The following is a 22708-nucleotide window of genomic DNA, read 5'->3' as shown; positions in this document are numbered from 1 at the left end:
TCAATACTGTACCTTACTTCCCCCTGGCTGTTCTACTTATTTGTACTTATTAATCCCCTCACCTCTTTGCCCATACCCCCCTCTTGCCTGGCAACCATCATAACACTCTCTGTATCCATCATTGTGTCTCTTTCCTTCTTGTTTGCTTAGTTTGTTTTTTAGATTCAATTGTTGCTAGATATATCTTTACTGCCATTTTATTGTTCATAGTTTTGATCATCTTTTTCTTAAATAAGTTTCTTTAACATTTCATATTATAATGGTTTGTTGATGATGAACTTTAGTTTTTTCTTGTCTGGTTTATTTGCTCTTTGATTCTAAATTATTTTCTGGGTAGAGCGATCTTGGCTGTAGGTCCCTGCTCTTCATGACTTCAAATATGTCTTGCTAATCCCTTCTAGCCTGCAAAGTTTTTTTGAGAAATCAGCTGATGGTCTTATGGGAACTCCCTGATAGGTAACTAACTGCTCTTCTCTTGCTGGTTTTAAGATACTCTTCTTATCTTTAACCTTTGGCATGTTAATTAATGATGTGTCTTGGAGTGGGCTTCCTTGCATCCATCTGGTCAGACTCTCTGTACTTCTTGGACTTGCATGTCTATTTCCTTCACCAAATTAGGGAACTTTTCTTTCATTATTCTCTCAAATAGATTTCCACATTCTTATTCCTTTTCTTCTCCTTTTGGTATTCCTATGATGCAAATGTTGGAACCCTTGAAATTGTCCCAGAGTCTGCTTACATTGTCCTCATTTTTTTTTATTCTTTCTTCTTCTTGTTGTTCTTATTGGTTGTTTTCTTCTTTTCCAAAACATTGATTTGATTCTTGGCTTCATCCCCTCTACTGTTGTTTCCCTGTAAATTGTTCTTTATTTCAATTAGTGTATCCTTCATTTCTGACTGGATCTTGTTGAGGTCCTCACTAAGTCCCTTGAGCATCCTCATAACCAGTCTTTTGAACTATGCATCTTATAGATTGCTTATCTCCATTTCATTTCATTCTTTTTCTGGAGTTTTGTTCTGTTCTTTCATTTGGGCCATGTTTCTTTGTCTCCTCATTTTGCCAGCCTCCCTGTGTTTGTTTCTATGTGTTAGGTAGAGCTGTTATGACTCCCTGTCTTTGTAGTGTGACCTAAAATAGTAGATGTCTTATAGGGTCCAGTGGTGCAGCCTCCCCTATCATCCAAGCTGGGTACTCAAAGTGCACCCTCTGTGTGGGCTGAGTTTACCTTCTCTTGTAGTTGAGCCTTGATGGCTGTTGGTAGGTCAATTAGAGGGAATTACCCAGGCCAGTCAGCTGCAAAGACTGGCTGTAACCACTGACGACCTACGTCTGCCCTCCCTGGAACATTAGCTGTGCAGGGGCAGAGTGGTGGTGCTTTGATGTGGTCTGTAGCTGTCCATGGGTTCACAGGCTCTGGGATTTCCTGGGTGGCGCGGGCAGGGTCTTCCCCCACCTGTGTTCTGCCCAGGACCACACTGTATGGGCTATAAAGCAATTGGATATGTCTTCTACTAGCGCTAGGCTTGGAGATTCCCAGGTGAAGCCAAGCTGTGAATCTAGGCTGGCTGCTGCTAGTATCGGGCTTGGGGCCACTTAGCAATAGGTAAGGGGGGGTTCAGGCTCACTGAGGTAAGCTGTTGCTTGTTTGATAGGATTTAGGAAGTTGTGAAACATGAGCCAAGACTAGCCATTCATATGGAAAAGCCATTGTTAACAGCTTGGGTGGACCCATAACTTGGGTGGGCCAGAGTCTCAGGGGATCTCCAGGGTGGGGCAAACAGTGTTAGGCAAGTTGATGCAGTGTTAGATATGGCACTTGCCTGTTGGCTCTGTGGCTTTGTGGCTCTGTGGCTTTGTGGCTCTGTGGGGGACATGCTCAGAAAAGGAACCTTGGCCTTTGTCCACCTTTCTGTCTGGGAGAAAGCTGTTGCCCAGCTCTTGCCTTGATGCCATACACTTCATTTCCTCCCTGTGTGCCACTGGTGCCTTTTAAGCTGCTACCCTAGTGCTAGAGCTCAGAAGGAGTGAGTCTGATTAAGTCCATGTGTGGGTTCTTTAAGGGAAACTGTTTGGGACTCCAGAAGTTTCTTCCACTGACTCAATCCCCACTGGGTTTTGCAGCCAGAAGTTATGGGGACTTATCTGCTTGGCACTGGAACCCTGGGCTGGGGGGCTGTGTGTGGGGCTGGGACTCCTTGCTCCCCAGATATCCTTCCCTAATTTTTATCCACCACACATGGATGTGGGACCAGTCTGTTCTCTTAATGAGTATATCTCCACTTCTCCTACCAGTCTGGACGGATCTGGCTTCTTTAATTCTGTAGTTGTTGGACTTCCATTCAACTCGATTTTTGACAGCTCTGAGTGATGGTTGTTCTGTAGTTTAGTTGTAATTTTCATGTGACCGTGTGAGGAGGTGAGCCGCGTTTACCTGTGCTGCCATCTTGACTGGAAGTCTATACTTGAAATTTTCTAAGAGGGTAGATCTTAGGTGTTCTCACCACAAAAAAAAGAAAGTTAAGTATGTGAGGGGATGAATATGTTAATTAGCTTGAGTGTGGTGATTATTTCACATTGTATACATATATCAAATCATTATGCTATAATTATACACCAATAAAATTGGGAGAATAAAAGATTGGATCATGTTTTTTTGTGGTTAAATTCCTGAATAATTCTTATTGAGAATCTGAAGATAAATTAGCTGACTAGCAATTTAGAGGTAGATTCCACAGAAAGTTCTTAAAATTTGCTGTGATAATATATTATTGCTACTCTCTTAGTAAATTAAATAATTTTCCTTTAGTGTATCTTTCTGAGAATTATTACCTTAAAGAGAGAATGTTAAATTTGACTAATATAAATATAACATGGCTCATGGAATGATTCAGTTTTTAGATTACTCCCATAACATTAGCATTGCTTAGAATTTTAAAGTTACATAGTAATTAGCACACCATTTTACCATTAATTTTCACTGGTTTTCCCTATAAAATAACTTTAATTGTTGAATAATTTAAAATGAACCTATTTTTAAGCTTAGCCAAGTGAGAACAATATCCTGATTCTTCATATTAACATCAGTCGGGGTACCTTTAAGTGGGTCTTGAATTTTCTAGGTACATTTTGCTTCCCCTTAGGTAAGTAATGATTCTTTGATTGTAACCAATTCATCATATTGATATCAACTCATGGAATGGATAGAAATACTGAAAAAGTAGGTCTAGAAAGAGTTAGGTTGAGTTATTTCAGAGAGTTGGGAAGTAAGAACTTCAAGAATGTCTCTTTGCTGCAAATTTTGGTCAGGACCTCACTGCTAGAATGAATAAGCTGTATTTGTCTATTCGTCTAAATGGACTGTATCAAGATTCAAACTTCAAGGCTGGGGTTTCCAACCTCATGTAATTCATTTGCTTGTCCTCTGTTGTCTGGAGTAGTAAAAGAAAGGGCCTTGCCCGAGGAGCCTCCAGGAATTTTGCCTTTTCATTGTGGCAGGGCAAGCCTCCACGTTCCTCACAAAGGGTGGGAAACAGATGTGGTGTGGACAAAAACGGTGCCTATTCAATGCACCAAAGCCTCTTATCTCCTGTTTCAGAGAACCAGGAGGGAAGGCTTCCCATAGAAAACAATAGCATTTGGATTTCTAAGCACCAAGGTCTAAAGACAATACCTTAACTTGTCATTAGGCAAAAATTCTCCATGGACAAGTCAGTGTGTAAAAACTTTAATGAAACTTCACTTTCTGTTTCCATTTTATGTGGTGTAAAGCTTTTTACTTTCCAGGAAAAATATGTTATAAATTGGAGGTTGTTCAGCTACTCATCATTAACTAAGTTCTGCTGATGCCGTTGCCTCCCACATGTACATTTGTCTCTCTTGTACTCTGCTGTATTTCCTATAAGCCAGTTACAATATTGGAGTTGAATTTCCCAGTGACCTTCACTAGAGGCTCTAGAAAGAGGGAATAAGTGAAAGAAAACTCTATTAAGAGAACCAAAAATAATGATAGCTTACTGTAGTAGATTCTCTGGCCAGTGATTGCCATTTCTGCGTTATATAATTTTTCTGTTAATCTTAAAACTTTTCTAATCTTTACTCTTTTTATATAGAGCAATGTTGAAGTATTTTTTAAGATTTTAGTTACTTATTTTTTAGAGAGAGGGAAAGGGAAAGAGAAAGAAAGTAAGAGAAACATTGATGTGTGGTTGCCTCTTACATGCCCCCTACTGGGGACCTGGCCCACCACCCAGGTATGTGGCCTGACTGGGAATCGAACTAGCAACCCTTTGGTTTGTAGGCCAGCACTCAATCCACTGATCCACACCAGCCAGGGCACAATGTTAAAGTATTTAATACTCCTTTTAAACATTTTTATTTCTTTTCGAGTGAACTGAAATTATTGGATGTACCTTAAAAGAATATCTTAATGAGATAATTCTCATTGACTTCTGCTTATTTAATTGGTAGTATTACCTTGTGGGGCAGAAGCTAGTGTTTTATATCAGATAATATTTCTTTGTGGACATAGTGGAGCAAATATTTTTAAATGCACATAGATATTCGCATGTAGCCTGTTAGAGACATATTAAATGGGGTTATTCCATTAGAATTATGTTGTGCAGGCTGATTTTCTTACATGCAGGATTGTCTTGCTACGACACCACTGACTCTGCCATCCACAACAGGACCATTACTGTCTCTGAAAATAGTGGCAAGCACATATTACTTCCTGCTTCTCAGCTGATGGCTCAGAACTTTGGTACACTAACGTCAGGGACTACTGTTGGTGAATGCAGGTGGCCTTGGTGGTATTTTAAGGTCTTTGAGAAGAAGAATAAGACCTCTACAAACAGAATTATGCTTTTAAATATCTCTAACTACCAGTTCAAATGTTAAATAGTCTTGAGCCAATGATCAGTTGGTATGTGAAGGTGAAATTTTGGTGCAAAGCTAGTTTGTTCTTTTGTAAGTTCTTATTAATAAGTAACAGTTCTACAAATGTGAAAGGAAACCATGGGTTGTTACAATGGCTTTGTTCTTTAGCTGAAATATTTCCAGTGGAAATATGTACTGTTCAATGCAATTGCCATTGATTTTATCATTTTCATGAAGATTTATTGGTAGTCACTTCTATCAAAACCAGTTCTGGGAACCCCATGAATTTTTTATTTTATATTTTTCTGCATTAGTTTTATTTTAAATTCAATGTAATGTTCTTGTTTACTAAGTTAAATTACTTTCACAGATTGTGAATTTTGAAGCTAGAAAACTATACGCACTGAATCTTTACTTTCATTTGTATTTTAATTGGCATTTGATATTCTGTTACTTTAAAGATAATCACCACTGGTTTTTAGTTAAGATATAAGATGCGGCTTGAGTCCCTTAGTCTTCTAGTAATCTCTCTGTGGAGAAGATAGGAAGCCTGAATTTCTCAAGTGATTTGTTGCAGCCAGCAAAGAAAGAATGATAAACAACATACTGCAGGAAACAAAACAGTCATAGCCCCATCTAACCCTCCTGTAGTTTTGTTCACAGTCTGTTAACATACCATTTTTAAAAGATGAATTTTGAGGGCCTAAACTGATACCATTAGCCTCCTCTGCCATTGCAGAACAATGAAGACAAAAGCACTCACCATCTTAATGTTCACAGGACTGTGCTAAAGAATAATGATTTAAGATCAAGACAAGAGTTAACTGCCCACCTCACCAACCAGTGGCCTTCCCCAGGAGCTCTGGATGTCAATGCTGTTGCCTTGGATACGTTGCTTTACCGAAAACACAATAAACAGTGGTATGAGTAAGTGTGACACTTTTTTTCCAACTAATTACAGATCTAGTTGTGCCAAAACATGGCTCTCCACTTTGGTTTCTCAGTTATTATTCTTTTTGAATTAATTATTAGCTTAGAGCAAAAGTGGGATTTAAGACTACTTTGGCTTGGCAAGGTTAGGTGAAGGTAGTGAACTTGTTAATGTTTTGAAACCAAGGCAGCCTGGGGAAGTAAAATTATCTGAGAAATTATTACACAATATTGTACCTCAGTTAACTTTCAGGCAGTCCCTCAGTTTAGCCTAGGGCTTCTATTTAATGAATCATCTATTTCTGAATTCTGGCTTTGGTGTTTGTATTTGCCTTAGGATTAATTTTCCTGCCAGTTAGAAAATATAAAATACCATCTCATGAATGACTAGAAAGATACATACTTGTTCTTGCGGGTCTGATAGAGTTTTGTTCATTTTCAGGAACTCTCATCTGGGGAGGCTACAGAAAATATAATCACTGCACCTGTGGCCACAAGGCCCTGTCCTGTCCCTTGGTCCCAGGGTTCAGGACTATGTCACATAGTTGCAGTTTCCCAATTGGAGAGAGTTGCAAAATCTTAGGTAGTTTTTCTTTAGCAATCTTCAATTTGGAACTTGTAAACTGTGATGTTCTTTGGCTTTTAGCCACTTTCCATCTTGATTTTTTTTCAGTATCTTTATTTTCTTGTCTTCAGCTTATTTTTGGATTATTTTCCCTGCTCTCCTTCCATCCCCTTCTGTTCTCTCTCTTCCCTCCCTTTTCCTTCCTCCTCCTTTTCCCCTTCTCTCTTCTATTCTAGCAATTTTTGACCTTTTTCATCTCATGGCACACATAAATGAATTACTAAAATTCTGTGGCACACCAAAAAGTATATTACATTTTTTTGCCAATCTGACAAAAAATAGGTATAATTTTGAATCATTCACACTGAGCAGTTATTTTTGTGCTGCCTGTTGTCATATTTTTTTGACAACCTAGAGGAAAAAAGGTCAATTCTCTTGACTAAATAATTAGGTATTACAGGTATTATAACCTAAATAGGTATTTATACCTAAATAATTACCTACCTAATACCTAAACAGGTATTTATACCTAAATAATTAGGTATTAGGTATTATAATTAGGTATTTTGTTTTTTTTAAAAAATTCATGCAGCACACCGGTTGAAAATCACTGCTCTAGTCCTTCCTCTCTCCCTCTCTCTTTTCCTTTCTCTGCTTCTCTTTTAGAGAACTTGTTTTTCAGGTGTCACCGCTGATCCTTAGTGTGCCTTTCACTAGGGGATTAGTAGCCAGACATCTCCACAAGGAGCGTTTTAACACAGACAATTTCCACTTGCTTTACTTAGTGATTTTTGTCTTTTACAAAGAGTAGAACTCAAAATAAATTTGACCCTTTGTTGTTAAATTTTTTTTCTGAGAGTACTAGAGACAAGCAGGAAAGAGTGAGCAGCGTATTTCCTGAGTGAATCAGCAGAACTCTTTTCAGCATCTACTAAACCATGCTGCTTAGTGCAATTCGAGGTGTCAGCCAAGTCTTTCATGGATTGAGACTCATCTACGAAAAAAAAAAGGTTCTCTTTTATACCCTTAGGAAAGTTATAATAGAATATACCTTACTCTGCTGGTATATAATTTTATCTTTCAGTTGCATATTCAATTAATGGAAGACCATAGTGGAAAAATGAATATTGGTTTATTGAATACCAAATTTAGGAATGAAAAATTGAATTTATATAGCAATACTTGGTACATTTATCTTGTCTACATATAATGTATTAGGTGTTCCTGCTTTTTTTTAACCACAAAAATCTTATAACATTAAAGCCTGACAAGTTAAAAGACTAAAAACCATGTCTTTTTATTGCAATATCCACATTGTCACTTTAGATAGTGGGAGGTAAAATATTTTAGCCAAAATACATGTATGTACCTCTGCATGCCTGCAGAGCTACCTATTGAGGAACACATGAAGAGTCTAAGTGGATTATTTATTTGTAGTTTACCTTTGCATGTAGTATTGGTAACTGGTTTTTACAAAATATTGTAATGGCAGAAAAAGTAATTTCAGTCTCAGAAAAGAAAGCAGTGAAACTGCCTGTTCAGCTGTCTAGCATGAATCCAGATTTTATAGCTACTCCATTAATTTTAAGAAGGGACACCCATTCCTTCCCAGCATCATCCCTTAATCTGACCTGACCGCAGATGTCAGTACTGTTTTTAGATTGCTTTATTGCCAAACTGATAACCCTGAACAAAAAGTATGTAGCCAGGGTATAGTTGTGAGACCACTGGACCTAGAGTTTAAGTCAGGACTTAAAAGTAATCTTTGCTACTTAATTGCTGTGTAACACTAAGCAACACTTTTTCTTACCTTTTGTTTCTGCACATGCAATACCAGGATTAATGCCTATTTAAATAAAATTGTAAGGGTCACATGGAATAATAAATTGCCTGGCATTTAATAGCTTCCCAGTAGTACATCTTTATTTATTTATTCTCTATCTTTTTTTGTTTATACTCCCATATAACCTTGTATCTTTCATGTTTGAATGCTATATATGCACCCAACATCCCAAGCTCTAGTTTCTTAGAGAGTTTTTAAAACTTATGCAAAATTAAAATGATCAGCAAATCCCCAGTTGTTCTAAATAAATAATTCCAACTTTTTCATGTAAAAATGGAGCCTTTGGATATTTAGAACAAAGTAGTGCTCTATAAATCATGTTTGAGACAAATCATAGGTTTTCATCAGGATCCAGTTTTTGCATTCCTCAAATTTATAAAACAAGCCAAAGCTCCAAATTTACAAAACAAGCCTGACCACAGTTCCTCTGAATTTGACCAATATCTTAAGTTTAACAAACATTCATTGAGAACCTACAAATTATGGAGGAGGTAGCCTAAACAACTGTAATGAGAGACATTTTTTCTTTTGACAATTAGGTGGAAGAAACTGACCATATAATGAATCATTATATTATATTATAATTCCTGCTAAAAATATGGGGTGTGTACAGTTATTTGTTTAGAAGCTCTGTAACTTTATTAGCCCACTTAACTTTGAGAAGAAAGACAGCCTGATGCCTGATGTAATGAATTTTGTAGATGTGTCAACATTTCTTTTTTAAAATAACTTATTTTATTTTAAATTAAAGTTGACATACAATATTATATTTGTTTCAGATATACAACATAGCCATTAACCATTTATATAATTTATGAAGTGATTCCCCCTGGTAAGTCCAGTGCTCACCTGGAACCTTATACAGTTATTATCATATTATTGGCTATATTCCCTATGCTGTACTTTAAATCCCCACAACAGTTTTTACAACTGGCAATTTGTACTTGTGTAGATTTTATTTATTTACTTTTAGAGAGAGGGGAAGGGAGAAAGAGAGGGAGAGAAACATTAGTGTGTGGTTGCCTTTTGCATGTCCCCTACTGGGGATCCAGCCTACAACCCAGGCATGTGCTCGGACTGAGAATCGAACTGGTGACCCTTTGGTTTGCAGGTTGGCACTCAGTCCACTGAGCCACACTAGCCAGGGAACAATTTGTACTTCTTATTCCCTTCACCTTTCTCACCAAGTCTCCCAACCCTCCTATCTGTCAGCCATCAATTTGTTCTCTGTATCTATGAGTTTGTTTGTTTTGCTTGTTCACTTATTTTGTTTTTGTTTTGGATTCTATGTATATTGAAATCATATTTTGTCTTTCTCTGTTGACCTCTTTCACTTAGTATAATACCTTCTAGGTCCACCCATGCTGTCACAAATGGCAATATTTCATTTTTTATGGCCAATGGAATACTATAAATAATATTCCATTGTATACACGGGGGGGGCAAAAGTAGGTTTACAGTCATTAATATGGAAAATGATACAATAATAAATAATAATAGAAGAATAAAATTTGTGTTTGCATACTCACAATTGTAAGCCTGCTTTTGCACACCCCGGCATGTACCACATCTTTTTCCACTTGTCTGTTTCTAAAATGAGCCACTGGATAACATGGCTATGTTGTCACCCACTCATGGAAGGACCACCGTCACAATAGATGTTAAATTTATTTCCATTTATTATATATTTTATAAAACTGTAAAAATATCATTTCTGATTTATCTCTTAATTAGACCTTGTAAGATTAATTATACTGGATTTTATATCTTTTATTTCAAATACAGGAATATCATGATAAAAAATTTGAAAGCATTTTAGGCTTACTGTAGAAACCCAACAATAAATAAAGTACATTCCCTTAACATACATGTAAAGTAATTGATTACTTTAGTTTGTTCCTAGTAAGTTCTATTTTAGTGTTTTTCTTTATCCCTAGCTGGTGTGGCTCAGTGGATTGAGCACCCACCTGCACAGCGAAAGGATGCTGGTTCAATTCCTGGTCAGGGCCCATGCCTGGGTTGCAAGCCAGTGTGTGAGAGGGAACCAATCAATCGAGGTTTCTCTCACACATCAATGTTTCTCTCTTTCTGTTTCTCCCTCCCTTCCTCTCTTTCTAAAAATACATAAATAAAATCTTTAAAATATTCTTTCTTTGTACAAAGTCTAGGCCACATGAGCTTGTTAGGTACTGGCTATATAATCTTGTTAGGTTATTGTCTAAACCACTTATTTTCATCCTAAATGATCAAATTCATTGTCATCCTGTTTAAATTTCCTACTTAAGCTTTTTTAGTCTTTTAAATTTGTTGCTTCCCAATTTCTGTCATTCACAAAATTATTGAGAATTATGAGCTTTTGTATGCTCTTTATGATCTTTTTAGGCTATTTTTTCTTCATGCTCTCTAATGAATAGATATAATCACTTCAGATGTATTAGATAGTCACCTTCCCATGTGTGTCTTTCTAATATTTTTGAAGTAGGACTCTCTAAAGCCCTGAGGCTGCAGAAATCTTTTAGTTTGTAAGTCTTGCATTAACCTGACTCACATCCATCCTTCTCCATGAGGCTCCCTTGTATCCTCCCGCTGGTTTCAGTTGATAAGAGTATATAGATTTTCTGCTATAGCAGATCCTTATTTTATTCCTTAAACATATTTCTATGAAAATCAAACCAAGAATAAAAAAGAATAGTATATTTCTGTTTTCATGCACATTCTTGTCTCTGTGTATACTTGTGTGTGTGTATTGGATAATGTCTCCTGTGCATCACACTCTCTGCTGTCCAGTGACTGCCAGGCAATGTAAATTGTTATTGACATCAGTACATCTATTGGGCAAATAAGTGATGTAGATTACTCATATCATTACTTCTGATCACTGACATAAAGTGTAAGATTGTAGAAAAATTTACTAGTGAATTCAGGCCTGTTGCTCAATTTTCTTTTTTAATTTGCCACTATTTGGTTCCCAATTCTATATATTGAAATTAATATTTGAGTGTTTTTAAAATGTTTAAATAGTTATATATTGAAGGCAGTGGATTTGATTATGTCCCAAATACTCATGATGTATAATTCTTACAAGTTTAATTTGAATTATATTTCACAAGGTAATGGCATAGATTAAACTGTCAACTTTTATGTAGTCATAATACATGACTCTTAGGTTCTTATTTTGGTTAAGTAAGTTTATTACTATTTTTAAAATCCTACTCTGAGAAATAGTAACAGACTGTTAATTGGTTTGATGTGTCTGGTGGGTTACATTGAAATCTTACAGTGTGATGTTAATGAGCCAAGAAAACTAAGATAGGACATAGCGGTGACCTTTTAAAGACAGAACTCCCATAAACATAGTTTTACTCCATGTCAAAAGACAGCTTTGTCAGATGGAGCTGCCAGTTGCATTGGAGACCAGGTCAGAGCCAACCCATTCTTTGTCGTCAGTGAAAGAAGCTGAACTAGACCTTTCCCAGATGGTGGCTCTGTAGTCAGTTTCATGCAAGGAAGATACTGTATGGTACTGTTCTTAACATCTTATGAATAAGGCGCTTAATTTCTGCTTGGAATTTTTATTATTGCTGCAGAACACGATTGTCTAGCAAATTCTGTTCCCATTGTTCCCATATTCATTGGCACTTGGTTAAGTAAAGCCTATAACTTAAGAATTGTTCACAAAATGTGACAAATTAAAGGGCAGGAAGCTCCCCGTATCACTTTGGATTTGGAAGTGTGATGTTCTAAAAGATTCAGCAGGTTGCGCAGAAAGCTCCCTGTGCGTTGCCGTATCAGGGGCTGCTACACAGGTCCCCTCCCTCTAGTGGGTGCCAGTCCTGGAGATTGCTGTAAGTGTGTGCTCACAAACTCTCAGTTTTTACAGTACTCACATGAATTCTAAATCTTTGTTACTTCCAGGTATTTTTGTTTATGATTATTTCTATATATAAATTTTAAAATTTAATAACATTAACAAGTTTCCTGTGAAGAAAAAATAGTGTCAGAAACTCATCTTAACCCATTGAGTTTTAAAAGAAAGCCTCCTACCTATTAGGTGCAGAAAAATAATTTGGAAAAGAAACTTACTTATAAATTCTTTTATTCAATCCCGTGTTCCTGCTTTGTACCATAGCAAAGTAAATACGATTTTAATGGAAATCAAGTGGACTTTTTAGGGATTTGAGTTAAACAGTAAGCAGTGTAGTTTACATTAGTGGTCCTGACCTCTGGGCTGCAGACTGGTACCAGTCCAGGCCTGTTAGGAACTGGGCCGCACAACAGGAGGTGAGCTTGAATGTAATGCATTTAAACCATCCCAAAACCATCCTCCAAACCCCGAGTCCCCTCCCCCATCTGTGGAAAAATTGTATTCCACGAAACCGGCTCCTGATACCTAAAAGGTTGGGGACAGCCTGTTTACATGGTCTATCTCAGCAAAGAAGACTCTTTTTTATGAATAGGTTTTTTTTTTTTTTTTAAACGAATAGCTTCTAATGAAATAGGAAGGAGACAGCAGAGTAGTTAAGGACAGAATTAGACCCAGGCTACCAGGTTCAGGTATGATCCTTTTGTGCCCCAGTTTCTTCTGTTACAAAGTAGGGATGGTAGTAATTCCAACCTTCTAGAGTAGTTGTGAGGATTAAATAATATATAAAAATATGTAGAACAGTGCCTAGCATTTGTTAAGCACTGCATCAATATTGAGTATTGTTTTTTAAAATTACATGTGGTATACTCATGTACTAATTGTCAGAAGTTTTCTACAATAGAACTTCCCATTACTTAAAAATATAATTAAGAATTTTTTCCTTTGTTTTTACTGTTTGCATTATTACAGATGGCCCCATGATCCCCCCTTTACCCACCTCCCTCTCCCCCTGCTCCCTTCTCTCAGGCCATCACCACACTGCTGTCTGTGTCTGTGAGTCTCGCACCTGTGTTCTTTGGCTCATCCCTCCACCTTCTTTCATCCAGTTCCCCTCGCCCTCTCCCCTCCAACACCTGTCCATCTTTCCGTGTATCTGTACCTGTCTTTCTATTTTGTTCATCAGTTTAGTTTATATTATCAACTTTTGAAAAGTCATCCTGTTATAAAGTGAGAATTCTACTGGCATTGTAAGCTAGAAGTTATTCTATCACTTCATTCTTCAACTCATTTCTTAGAGGAAAAAACAGACAGACATCTACTGTGTATTTTCCCCCATACTTAATATACATACATTTGATACATTTGTAAGTCTACTCTTGTGAATGCGAATGATGACTATGTATTGCATCATTTAAATTATATATTAATACCTATAACATTATCATAGAATATATAACATTTCAGGGAAATTAGATGAGGTTTGAATACCTTGGGAAGTAGATGTTAACCTAAAAAACATGTTCACTTTTCTGGATTATTTATATTTGGGAATAATAATGAATTCTGTTCTCTTATTTGGAAAGTCAGTAACATCAAAGCTGCATGTATCTTTTGAGTTGGTCTCATCCTGAAAAACAAATGTGAGTGCAGTTCTCTGTCTTCGTCCTACTAAACTTCTCAGCAGCTTTGACATGACTGGCCACTTCTTTATTTTTGAGTCACTTTTGGTACATTGGTTACTGAGTATTAGGAAATTTCATAATAAACCTTCATCGACTTTCTGTTTATAACTGAGTGTTTCCTTTATTATAATTTATTTCTAATTAATTTGTTGACTAGAAAATGGGTTCACACTTGCAAATAGATGAGGGAAGGAGATTAATGATACTGATGGTATATTAACACAGAAGTACTTTATTACTCATCACTTTTAAGCTTTAAATTATAGGAATTTATAATAATTTATTATTATATAATAATCATCCATAAAAATATCAAGGCACTGAAGAATTCTGAAATGCCTAGAAGATACTAGATCATTATTAAATTGTGTCAATTTTGTTTCTGCGTTGAGTAATCTGTAGATTTTTCTGCTCCTTTGACAATTGATAATAACCAGAAGTCCCCATTAATTAGCTAGCTGGATAATAATAAATTGGTGGGAATTTAAATTTGTTCAAAAAATTGTTTTCCATTTTTTAGTGGATTAAACAGATAGACCTCCAAAAAGGGTGGAGGAAAAGTATAATGGAGATCATACTGCAGTCATGATAAAGGCCAAGTTTAGGGGAAAACCAGGGAGAAGATAACCAGAAATTCAATGAATTGAACACAACCGATAAGGAATGTCTCTAGAAATTATTTTTGTGAGAATAAATTCAAGTAGCATTTTACTCTTATTTTACAGAAAAAGTTATCAAAGTCTTGACCAGTTATCAGCTGAAGTTAGCCTTTCTCAGACTTCACTGGATCCAGGTCAGTCCCAGGAAGGAGACGGGAAACAGGACACGTTAAATTCAATCAGTGAAGGTAAGGGGAAAGATGGGTTCAAAAATCACTCTTTCCTATACTGTCTGTACTTTGGTTGCAGAGGGTTTCTGAGGAATAATATGGATATTCCTGTGAAGTATGCTGAGAATTAAGCTGCCATTAAGATTAAAAATGGTCTGCTCTTGTTTTTTTTTTTCCTCAAGTGTTTTTGGCTAAACTTCTTTAAAGATTGTAATTTTTACCTTAATTTCCTCACTTCCTGTGTACTCTTCTCTGCCCACTCCAATTTGGCTTTTGTGTCTCTGCCACTCACCGAATCGATTCATCGAGGTGATTAACCACTGCCATAGTGCAAAAGTCAGTTCTGTCTCCATGCTGTTAGACTTCAGCTTTTGATGTCACTGACCACTTCTTCATTTTGAGTCACTTTGGTACCTTGTTTACTGAGTATTCTTAAAAACATGGGGAAGAAACATAAAGGAGTTTTTATTTTTTCCTGTTACTGCTTTCAGCTGTGTTCCAACAACCCTCTTTCTGCTGGGCTGCATCTTCCTGAACGCATCTTGGTCCAATTCCATAACTCTTCAGGACACTTTGAATGATCACATTTTAGTTTCTAAAACTCAACCTATTCGTTTTTAAACTTCAATAGTTTAGTTGTTTCAAAGTTCTTTTCTACTGCTAGCATAGGCTACAATGTGAGTATAGACAGTCCCTTGCATTGGACAAGTGGTGCTGGCATAAGATAGTGCTCACATCTTTTCTCTCCCCCTCTTCCCAGTTCTGTATATGCTGCTGTGTGCGAGAGCCAGGGAAAGACAGTTTCTTACCTCAGGGACACTTACATTCCTTTGTGCCTCCAGTTTCTTACCTGTCTTCTCATTGTAATAAATGGCACCACCATAGGCATTATCCTGGATTCTGCTCTTCCCCCTTATCTGCAAGTGCTGGCAGCTCCCCAGACAACAGGTGCTATATATACATCGATTTACCTTCTCCGTTACTGCAGCCCTAGTGTACATCACATGGAGCAGGCCTCTTGGACAGACTACTGCCAGAGCTTTCTCAATGTCCTACGTCTCTCGTTCTTGCCCTCTCATAGTCCATTCAGTGATCTTCAGAAACATTGTATCCCCACTTGAAATTATGCAGTGGCTCTTAGTGACAGAATAAAATTCAAACTGCTTATCATGGCATCATAATTGTTCATAGAAAATGGTGAGAAGCTGTAATTTTTTTCAAGAAACATTTATTAGACCCCTCATATGTGACATGTATTATGCTGGTAACCACTAGCAGCTACCGCATTTCATCAACTCTAAGATGCTTTGGGTTTTAAGATACACCATTATTTTATGTCCCAACCCAAAAGAGAAGAAAAATGCCAACATTTAACTATAACATTTCTGCATCTTAGCATTGGTAATATTTATTTTAAGAGATATTTTAGGCTTTAAAAAAAGCTTTTATTGATATTACATAACATAAAAGTCACTATTTTAAAGTGTACAGTTCAATGGTGTTTATTATATGCTCACATGCTCTGTAACAATGGGGATACATTCTAAGAAATGTGTCCTTAAGGTGATTGTGTTATTGTGTAAGCATCACAGACTGTACTTACACAAACCTAGATTGTGCAACCTACTTCCTGTGTACTCTTGGCCATATGGTATGGCCTATTGCCCCTGGGTTACAAGCCCACACAGCATGTTTTTATAGAAAGCAACACAGAATTAAATCAAGCATAAGCGAAAATAGTACAAACAGATACAGTAAACAGATGTGTGAGACTGCTGGTATGGCACAGCATACGGTTTCACAGCACACTCTTGTGGAAGTAGAAGGGATACACTCTGGAATAACGATAAAAAGTATATCAAACATACAAGCCAGTACCATAGCCATTTATTGTCATTATCAAGTATTATATCCTGCACAGAATTGGATGTGCTATACTTTTACACAACTAGCACTGTGGTAGCTTTATACCAGCATCGCCACACACACGAGTAATGCTGTGTGCTAGGATGTTATGACAGCTACAACATTGCCAGGCAATAGGAACTTTTTTTTTCAGCTCCATATAATCTTACGGGACCAGTATTGTCTGGAGTTAACTGTGCTGTCCTTAGGCGGTGTGTGGCCACCATGACAATCACCACGAATTCTAAAACGTCACCCTCACCCAGCAAAGGAGCCCTGAGCACATTAACAGTTAATCCCAACTCCTCCTTGCCCAGCCCTTGGCAACTACTAATCTGTCTTTTGGGATTTGTCTATTCTAGACATTCATATAATGAAATCCTATGAAACAGCCTTTTTTGTCTGGCTTCTTTGACCTAGCATAATGTTCTCACAGTTCAGCCACATTGCAGCATGTATCAGTGCTTTGTTCCCTTTGTGCCTGAGTAGTATTCCTGTGTACGGTGTCTTACACTTTGTTTACACATTCATTAGCTAGTTTGGGTTTTTTCCACTTTGGAGCTATTATGACAAAGCTGCTATGAACATTCATTACGAGTTTTCATGTGAGCATATATATTTTTTCTCTTGGGTTTATAACTATGAATGGAATTGGTTCAACCATTTGAGAAACTGCAAGGCCATTTTTCAAAGTGACTTAACATTTTACAATCCCACCAGCATTGTCTAAGGGTTTCGGTTTCTCCACACCCTTGTCGACATCTTTTTTATTGTAGCCAGCCGAGTGGATGGAAAGTGCAGTTTGATGGTTTTGATTTGCATTGCCCTAGTGAGCAATAATGTTGAGCATCTTTTCATGTGCTTATTGGCTATTTTTATATCATCTTCAGAGAAATGTTTGTTGAAGTCTTTTGACCATTTAAAAATTACATTGTTTGCCTTTTTATGATTGAGTTGTAATAGTTCTTTATGGATATTCTGGATAGTAGAACCTTGTCAGGTCTGTGATTTGCAAATATTTCCTCCCATTCTGAGGGATATCTTTTTCACTTTCTTGCTAGTGTTCTTCGACTCACAGTTTTTGATTTTGACAAAGTCTTGCTTATCTAGTTAATCTTTGGGTTGCTTGTGCTTTTGGTTTCACATATCAGAAACCATTGCCCAGTCTAAGGTCATGCAGATGTACAAGCAAACATTTAGGAGCTTTATAGTTTTAGATCTTACATTTAGGTCTTTGATCCATTTTCCATTTATTTTTGGTATATGGTGTGAGCTAAGTGAACGACCTCATTCTTTTGCATTTGGATGTTGAGTTGACCCTGGGCTACTTCTCAAAAACACTGTTCTGACTTCTGGCCAAGATGGAGGCATAGGTAGATACACCGTGCCTCCATGCACAACCAAGATAGGGACAACAACAATTTAGAAATAGAATAACATCCAGAACTGACAGAAAATTGATCTGAATGGAAGTCGGACAATGAAGAAGTTGAAGTAGACCTGTTCATCCAAACGGGTAGGAGGGGCGGAGTCTGGCAGCGAGGCACGGGTCTTGGTGGGGAAAACAGAGTTGGGACTGGGCGAGAAAGGCAGCCGGGGCACACAAGACTGTAGTGGGCAGACCCTGAGTGTGCAAGCAGCAGCTGGCAGACCCAGTGAGGCAGCAATTGTAAAGCAAGGCAGTGTGTGCAACCCAGGATCCCAGCACTGGGAAATAGAGCCTTGGGACACTGATTGAGGACACCTGTAGGATTTGAGGCGCACAGAGAGACACCAGGCCCACCCACTCTCTGGTGGTTTTGAGAGACCCACCAGAGGGACCCCTGGAGGGTCCTATGGCATGCATAAGCCCACCCACATGGGAATTGGCACAAGAAGGGCTCAGTTTGCTGGGGGGAAGCAGCAGAGGGGACTGAGGTCCCACAGAGAATGGAGAAATGGCCATTGTTCCCTCTCGAACCCGCCCCATCATACAACATCACAACCCAGTGACTGGGGTGCCCTGCCCTGGTGAACACCTAAGGCTCCACCCCTTACTGTAACAGGTGCAACCAGATAAAGAAAAAAAAAAGAGAGAGATGGCTCAAATAGAAGAACAAATCAAAGCCCCAGAACCCATCCTTTTAAGCGACCAAGAGATAGCCAACCTATCAGATGCACAGTTTAAAATACTGGTGATCAGGAAGCTCACAGAGTTGGTTGATTTTTGTCACAAATTAGATGAACAAATACAGGCTACAATAAGAGAAATGAAGGGAAATGCATAGGGTACCAATAGGGATGGGAAGGAAACTTGGACTCAAAACAATAGAGTGGACCAGAAGGAAGAAAGAAACAACCAAACAGAAAAGAATGAAGTAATAAGAATTCAAAAAAATGAGGATAAGCTTAGGAACCTCCAGGACATCCTTAAACATTCCAACATCCAAATTATAGGGGTACCAGAAGGAGAAGAGGAAGAGCAACAAATGGAAAAGTTATTTGAACAAATAATAAAGGACAACTTCCCCATTCTGGCAAAGGAAATGAACTTCCAGGAAGTCCAGGAAGCTCAGAGAGTCCCAAAGAAGTTGGACCCAAGAAGGAACACACCAAGGCACATCATAATTACATTAGCCAAGGTAAAAATGAAGGAGAGAATCAGGAGCAGCAAGAGAAAAGGAGACAGTAACCTACAAATGAGTTCCCATCAGACTGTCAGCTGATTTCTCAAAAGAGACTTTACAGGCAAGAAGGGGCTAGAAAGAAGTATTCCAAGTCATGAAAGGCAAGGACCTACATCCCAGATTACTCTACCCAGCAAAGCTTTCATTTAGAATGGAAGGGCAGATAAAGTGCTTCTCAGATAAGGTCAAGTTAAAGGAGTTCATCATCACCCAGCCCTTATTATATGAAATGTTAAAGGGACTTATCTAAGAAAAGAAGATAAAGAAAAAACATGTATAGTAAAATGACAGCAAACTCACAATTATTTTAACAACCACGCCTAAAACAAAAACAAAAAGAAACTAAGCAAACAACTAGAACAGGAACAGAACCACAGAAATGGAGATCACATGGAGGGTTAGCAATGGGGAAGTGGGAGGAGGAGAGAGGGGGAAAAGGTATGGAGAATAAGTAGCATAGATGGTAGATAGAAAATAGACAGGGGGAGGGCAAGAATAGTATGGGAAATGTAGAAGCTAAAGAACTTATGACCCATGGACATGAACTAAAGGGGGGGATGTGGGTGGGAGAGGGTGTGCAGGGTGGAGGGGAGTGAAGGGGGCAAATGGGACAACTGTAATAGCATAATCAATAAAATATATTAAAAAAAAAACACTGTTCTTTCCCCTGCACTGAGTGACCCTAACACATTACGTTACATTACCCACATATGTATGGGTTTATTACATTACCCACACATGTATGGGTTTATTACATTACCCACACATGTATGGGTTTATTTCTGCGTTCCCCATTGTATTCCCTTGGTCTGTGGGTATCTGCCAAAGCCACATTATCTTCACTCCAGTGCCATGCTGTCTTGATTGCTGCAGCTTTGTATTAAGTTTTGATTTCAGGATGTGTGAGTCCTACAACTTTATTCTTTTAAAATTTTTGTTGGACATTCAGAGTCGTTTTCATTTCCATGTGAGTTTTAAAATCAACTTGTCATTTCTGAAAAAATGATGGCTGATTAAGATGGAAAATTTTGCCATTTTCACAATACTGTCTTCCAATACAGGGAAAGACAGGAAGTTTTCTCATTCATTTCAACATTACATTTCTTTCAACAGTATTTCGTAGTTGTCAGTGTACACCTCATGTGCTTCTTTGGTAAAATTTATTTCTAAGTATTTTTTATTGTAAATGAATTGCTTTCTGATTTTATTTTCTGATTGCTTCTTTTAGACTTTAAGCATAGACTTTAAAATTAATTTTACTCTTCACTATCTCTAGTAAGGAAAATGAAAGTGAATTCATGAACATGAACTTCTTCATGTTCAGAGCACACCTCTTCTGAATCATCTTCACATCAAACCTGTCTGTGACTGTGTGTACAACACCCTCCTCTGGGCCGACAGTGAGCCATTTCCTAAAATACAACTTGTACTGTTGTAGGGATTTCTTTTAAGTTACCAATGAATATACTGCACATTTTATGCAGATATTTTCCTATTTGACTAACTTGGAGTTTCATAATCTTCCTCAGTTAGATCAAATGCTTCTGGGCTTTAAACAGCTTCTGTTCAAAGATCACAGGAATCCCACAACAAATTAATGTTTGACGTATCAACAGAAATCCTACATGATGCGTGAATCAGTCACTCCAGTTGATTGCTTCAGAATTTCTTTTTCCTGACCTGCAGAAATTCTTCTGTGTTCAGTTATAAGCTTGGCATGAGATAAGCAGTCCTTTTGCCGATGTCACCAAGCTTCATTACTTGGAGGGATTTTCCCTTGCTTAGCATTTTCCCCCCACAGGCAGTGTGCCTTGTTTTATAAGAAAGTATGAGTTGCAGTAATTCCTGTAATGCATCTTTGCTTCAGTAACATGGAATTTACAACCTATTTTCTCATGCTTTTCTATGAACTAGCAGCTACGATGTTTAAGAGCAAGTTATACTATAATATTTTTTAAAGCATTTCAAGCAGCATATAAACAAATGCAGATTACAATTAAGGTGATGCCAGTGTGGATACCTGTCATGGTGTTTGTGCAGACACATACAAAACACGTATGTCACAACTCCCTCTTGGCCACCCACAACTTCACCACACATTGTTTCCAGTAGTTTGAAATTTTATTGTAAAAAAGGATGACCATTAGTTTTCTTGGCCATTGAAAACAAAAAGATAACACAGTCCTTCCACGGCAGCTTAATATAACATTTTGCCTCTCTTGATGGCTTTGATAATAGCTAAGAAATTTCTTTGTCCATTCCTTAAAATTAGGATACATATGTACTGCCTAATTCCTCACTGACCTGTTCTTCCCCTCCCCCAACTCCTCCCTCCATAGGAGTTGGTGCTCTCACCACTAACTTACTGGTTCTCAGAGCCTGCTGGGTCATCCATGGCTCCTTCCACCTAACGTTTTGCCTTTACCAAGTCCTACAGGTTTAACTTTCTAGATGTTTTTTATACTTATTCGATTCTCCATAATTCTTTCTACTGCTAACTGGGTCCAGGCAACTGCCATAGTCTTCTTTCTGGTTTTCCTACATGCATATTTTATTTTCCCCAAGATCATGCTTCACAGAGCCCTCAAGTATTTAAAATACAAGTTAACCATGAAATTCCCATATGTAAAAGGCTTCAGTGGATCCATAGTATATGAATAGGACCAAGAATGTAGTCTCTGAACTCAGAATACACAAATATATTATTATGGTTACATCAAGATAGATTCCTTAACATAAACTCTAAAGTGTCCTGTGGCTTTTAGCTATTTCTCCAGTCCAGGGACTTTTCGGCTGGTATGCCACAAGGATTTTTAAAACATGCAATACCTGACTATTTAGTCAGGGGAACTGACCTCTTCTCCCTCAGAATGTCAAATAAAAAATGACAACAGCCAACACAATAGCCATCCAGTGTGAATGAATCAAAATTATACCTATTTTTTGTCAGCAAGGCAAAAAATGCTTTTTTTTTTTTTTTTTTTGGTGCGCTACAGAATTTTAGTGATTAATTCATGTGTGCCCTGAGATGACAATGGCTGGAATTTGCTACTCTAGTGTCAGCAAATTTCTGACATTTCTGGCTTGCAGCCCCCTGTACCTCTGTGCTGACCCTTCCCTCTGCATCACTGCTCACACCGGCCCTCTGCAGAGCCTTCTCTGCTCTCTGCCTCCTTGGTTATGCTCGTCCCTGGGGTTCACTTCATGGCTCACTTTCTCCCTCGAACTTCTCTCATTGCCCCAACCCTTCTGATTTGGTTGGATACTTTCCTCTGAGTCTCCATAATGACCTTAACCTATTGTTATCACTACACTTACTGAATTTTATAAGTTTCTTTTTGTGTCTGTTTCTATTATATACTAAATTCCCTATGGGCAAAAAGTGATTCTTAAATTTACCTTTTTCTTATCACAATGCGTAGCACATAGAGGACACCTAGCGTCCTCTTAATGACATTTGCATCAGCATCTGAAGACTTGTCGAGTCTAGTCTCCATACCAGTACATCTAAAACAAAACTGGGTTTCCTTGTTATAAAACAAAAATC

At 37.8% G+C, this 22708-nt stretch overlaps 1 protein-coding gene across 5 annotated transcripts in view; it reads left to right on the top strand.

The window, feature by feature from the left end:
- RUNDC3B (RUN domain containing 3B) overlaps window positions 1-22708 on the top strand; it is a 151048-nt gene that overhangs the window by 125589 nt on the left and 2751 nt on the right. For 3 of the 5 annotated variants that reach the window (XM_045828757.1, XM_045828756.1, XM_045828761.1), the window contains 2 exons: window positions 5657-5803; window positions 14487-14608. In XM_045828757.1, the coding sequence (XP_045684713.1) occupies window positions 5657-5803; window positions 14487-14608 (269 nt within the window). The remainder of the gene's footprint in view (window positions 1-5656; window positions 5804-14486; window positions 14609-22708) is intronic. The other 2 variants (XM_045828760.1, XM_045828759.1) reach the window with 1 other exon arrangement.

The sequence above is a fragment of the Phyllostomus hastatus genome, unplaced genomic scaffold, assembly GCF_019186645.2.
Source record: "Phyllostomus hastatus isolate PE091 unplaced genomic scaffold, TTU_PhHast_1.1 phas_scaffold_78, whole genome shotgun sequence".
Taxonomy (NCBI): Eukaryota; Metazoa; Chordata; class Mammalia; order Chiroptera; family Phyllostomidae; genus Phyllostomus; species Phyllostomus hastatus.
The sequence above is the reverse complement of the archived record's forward strand: the minus strand, read 5'-3'. Positions and strand labels throughout refer to the sequence as shown.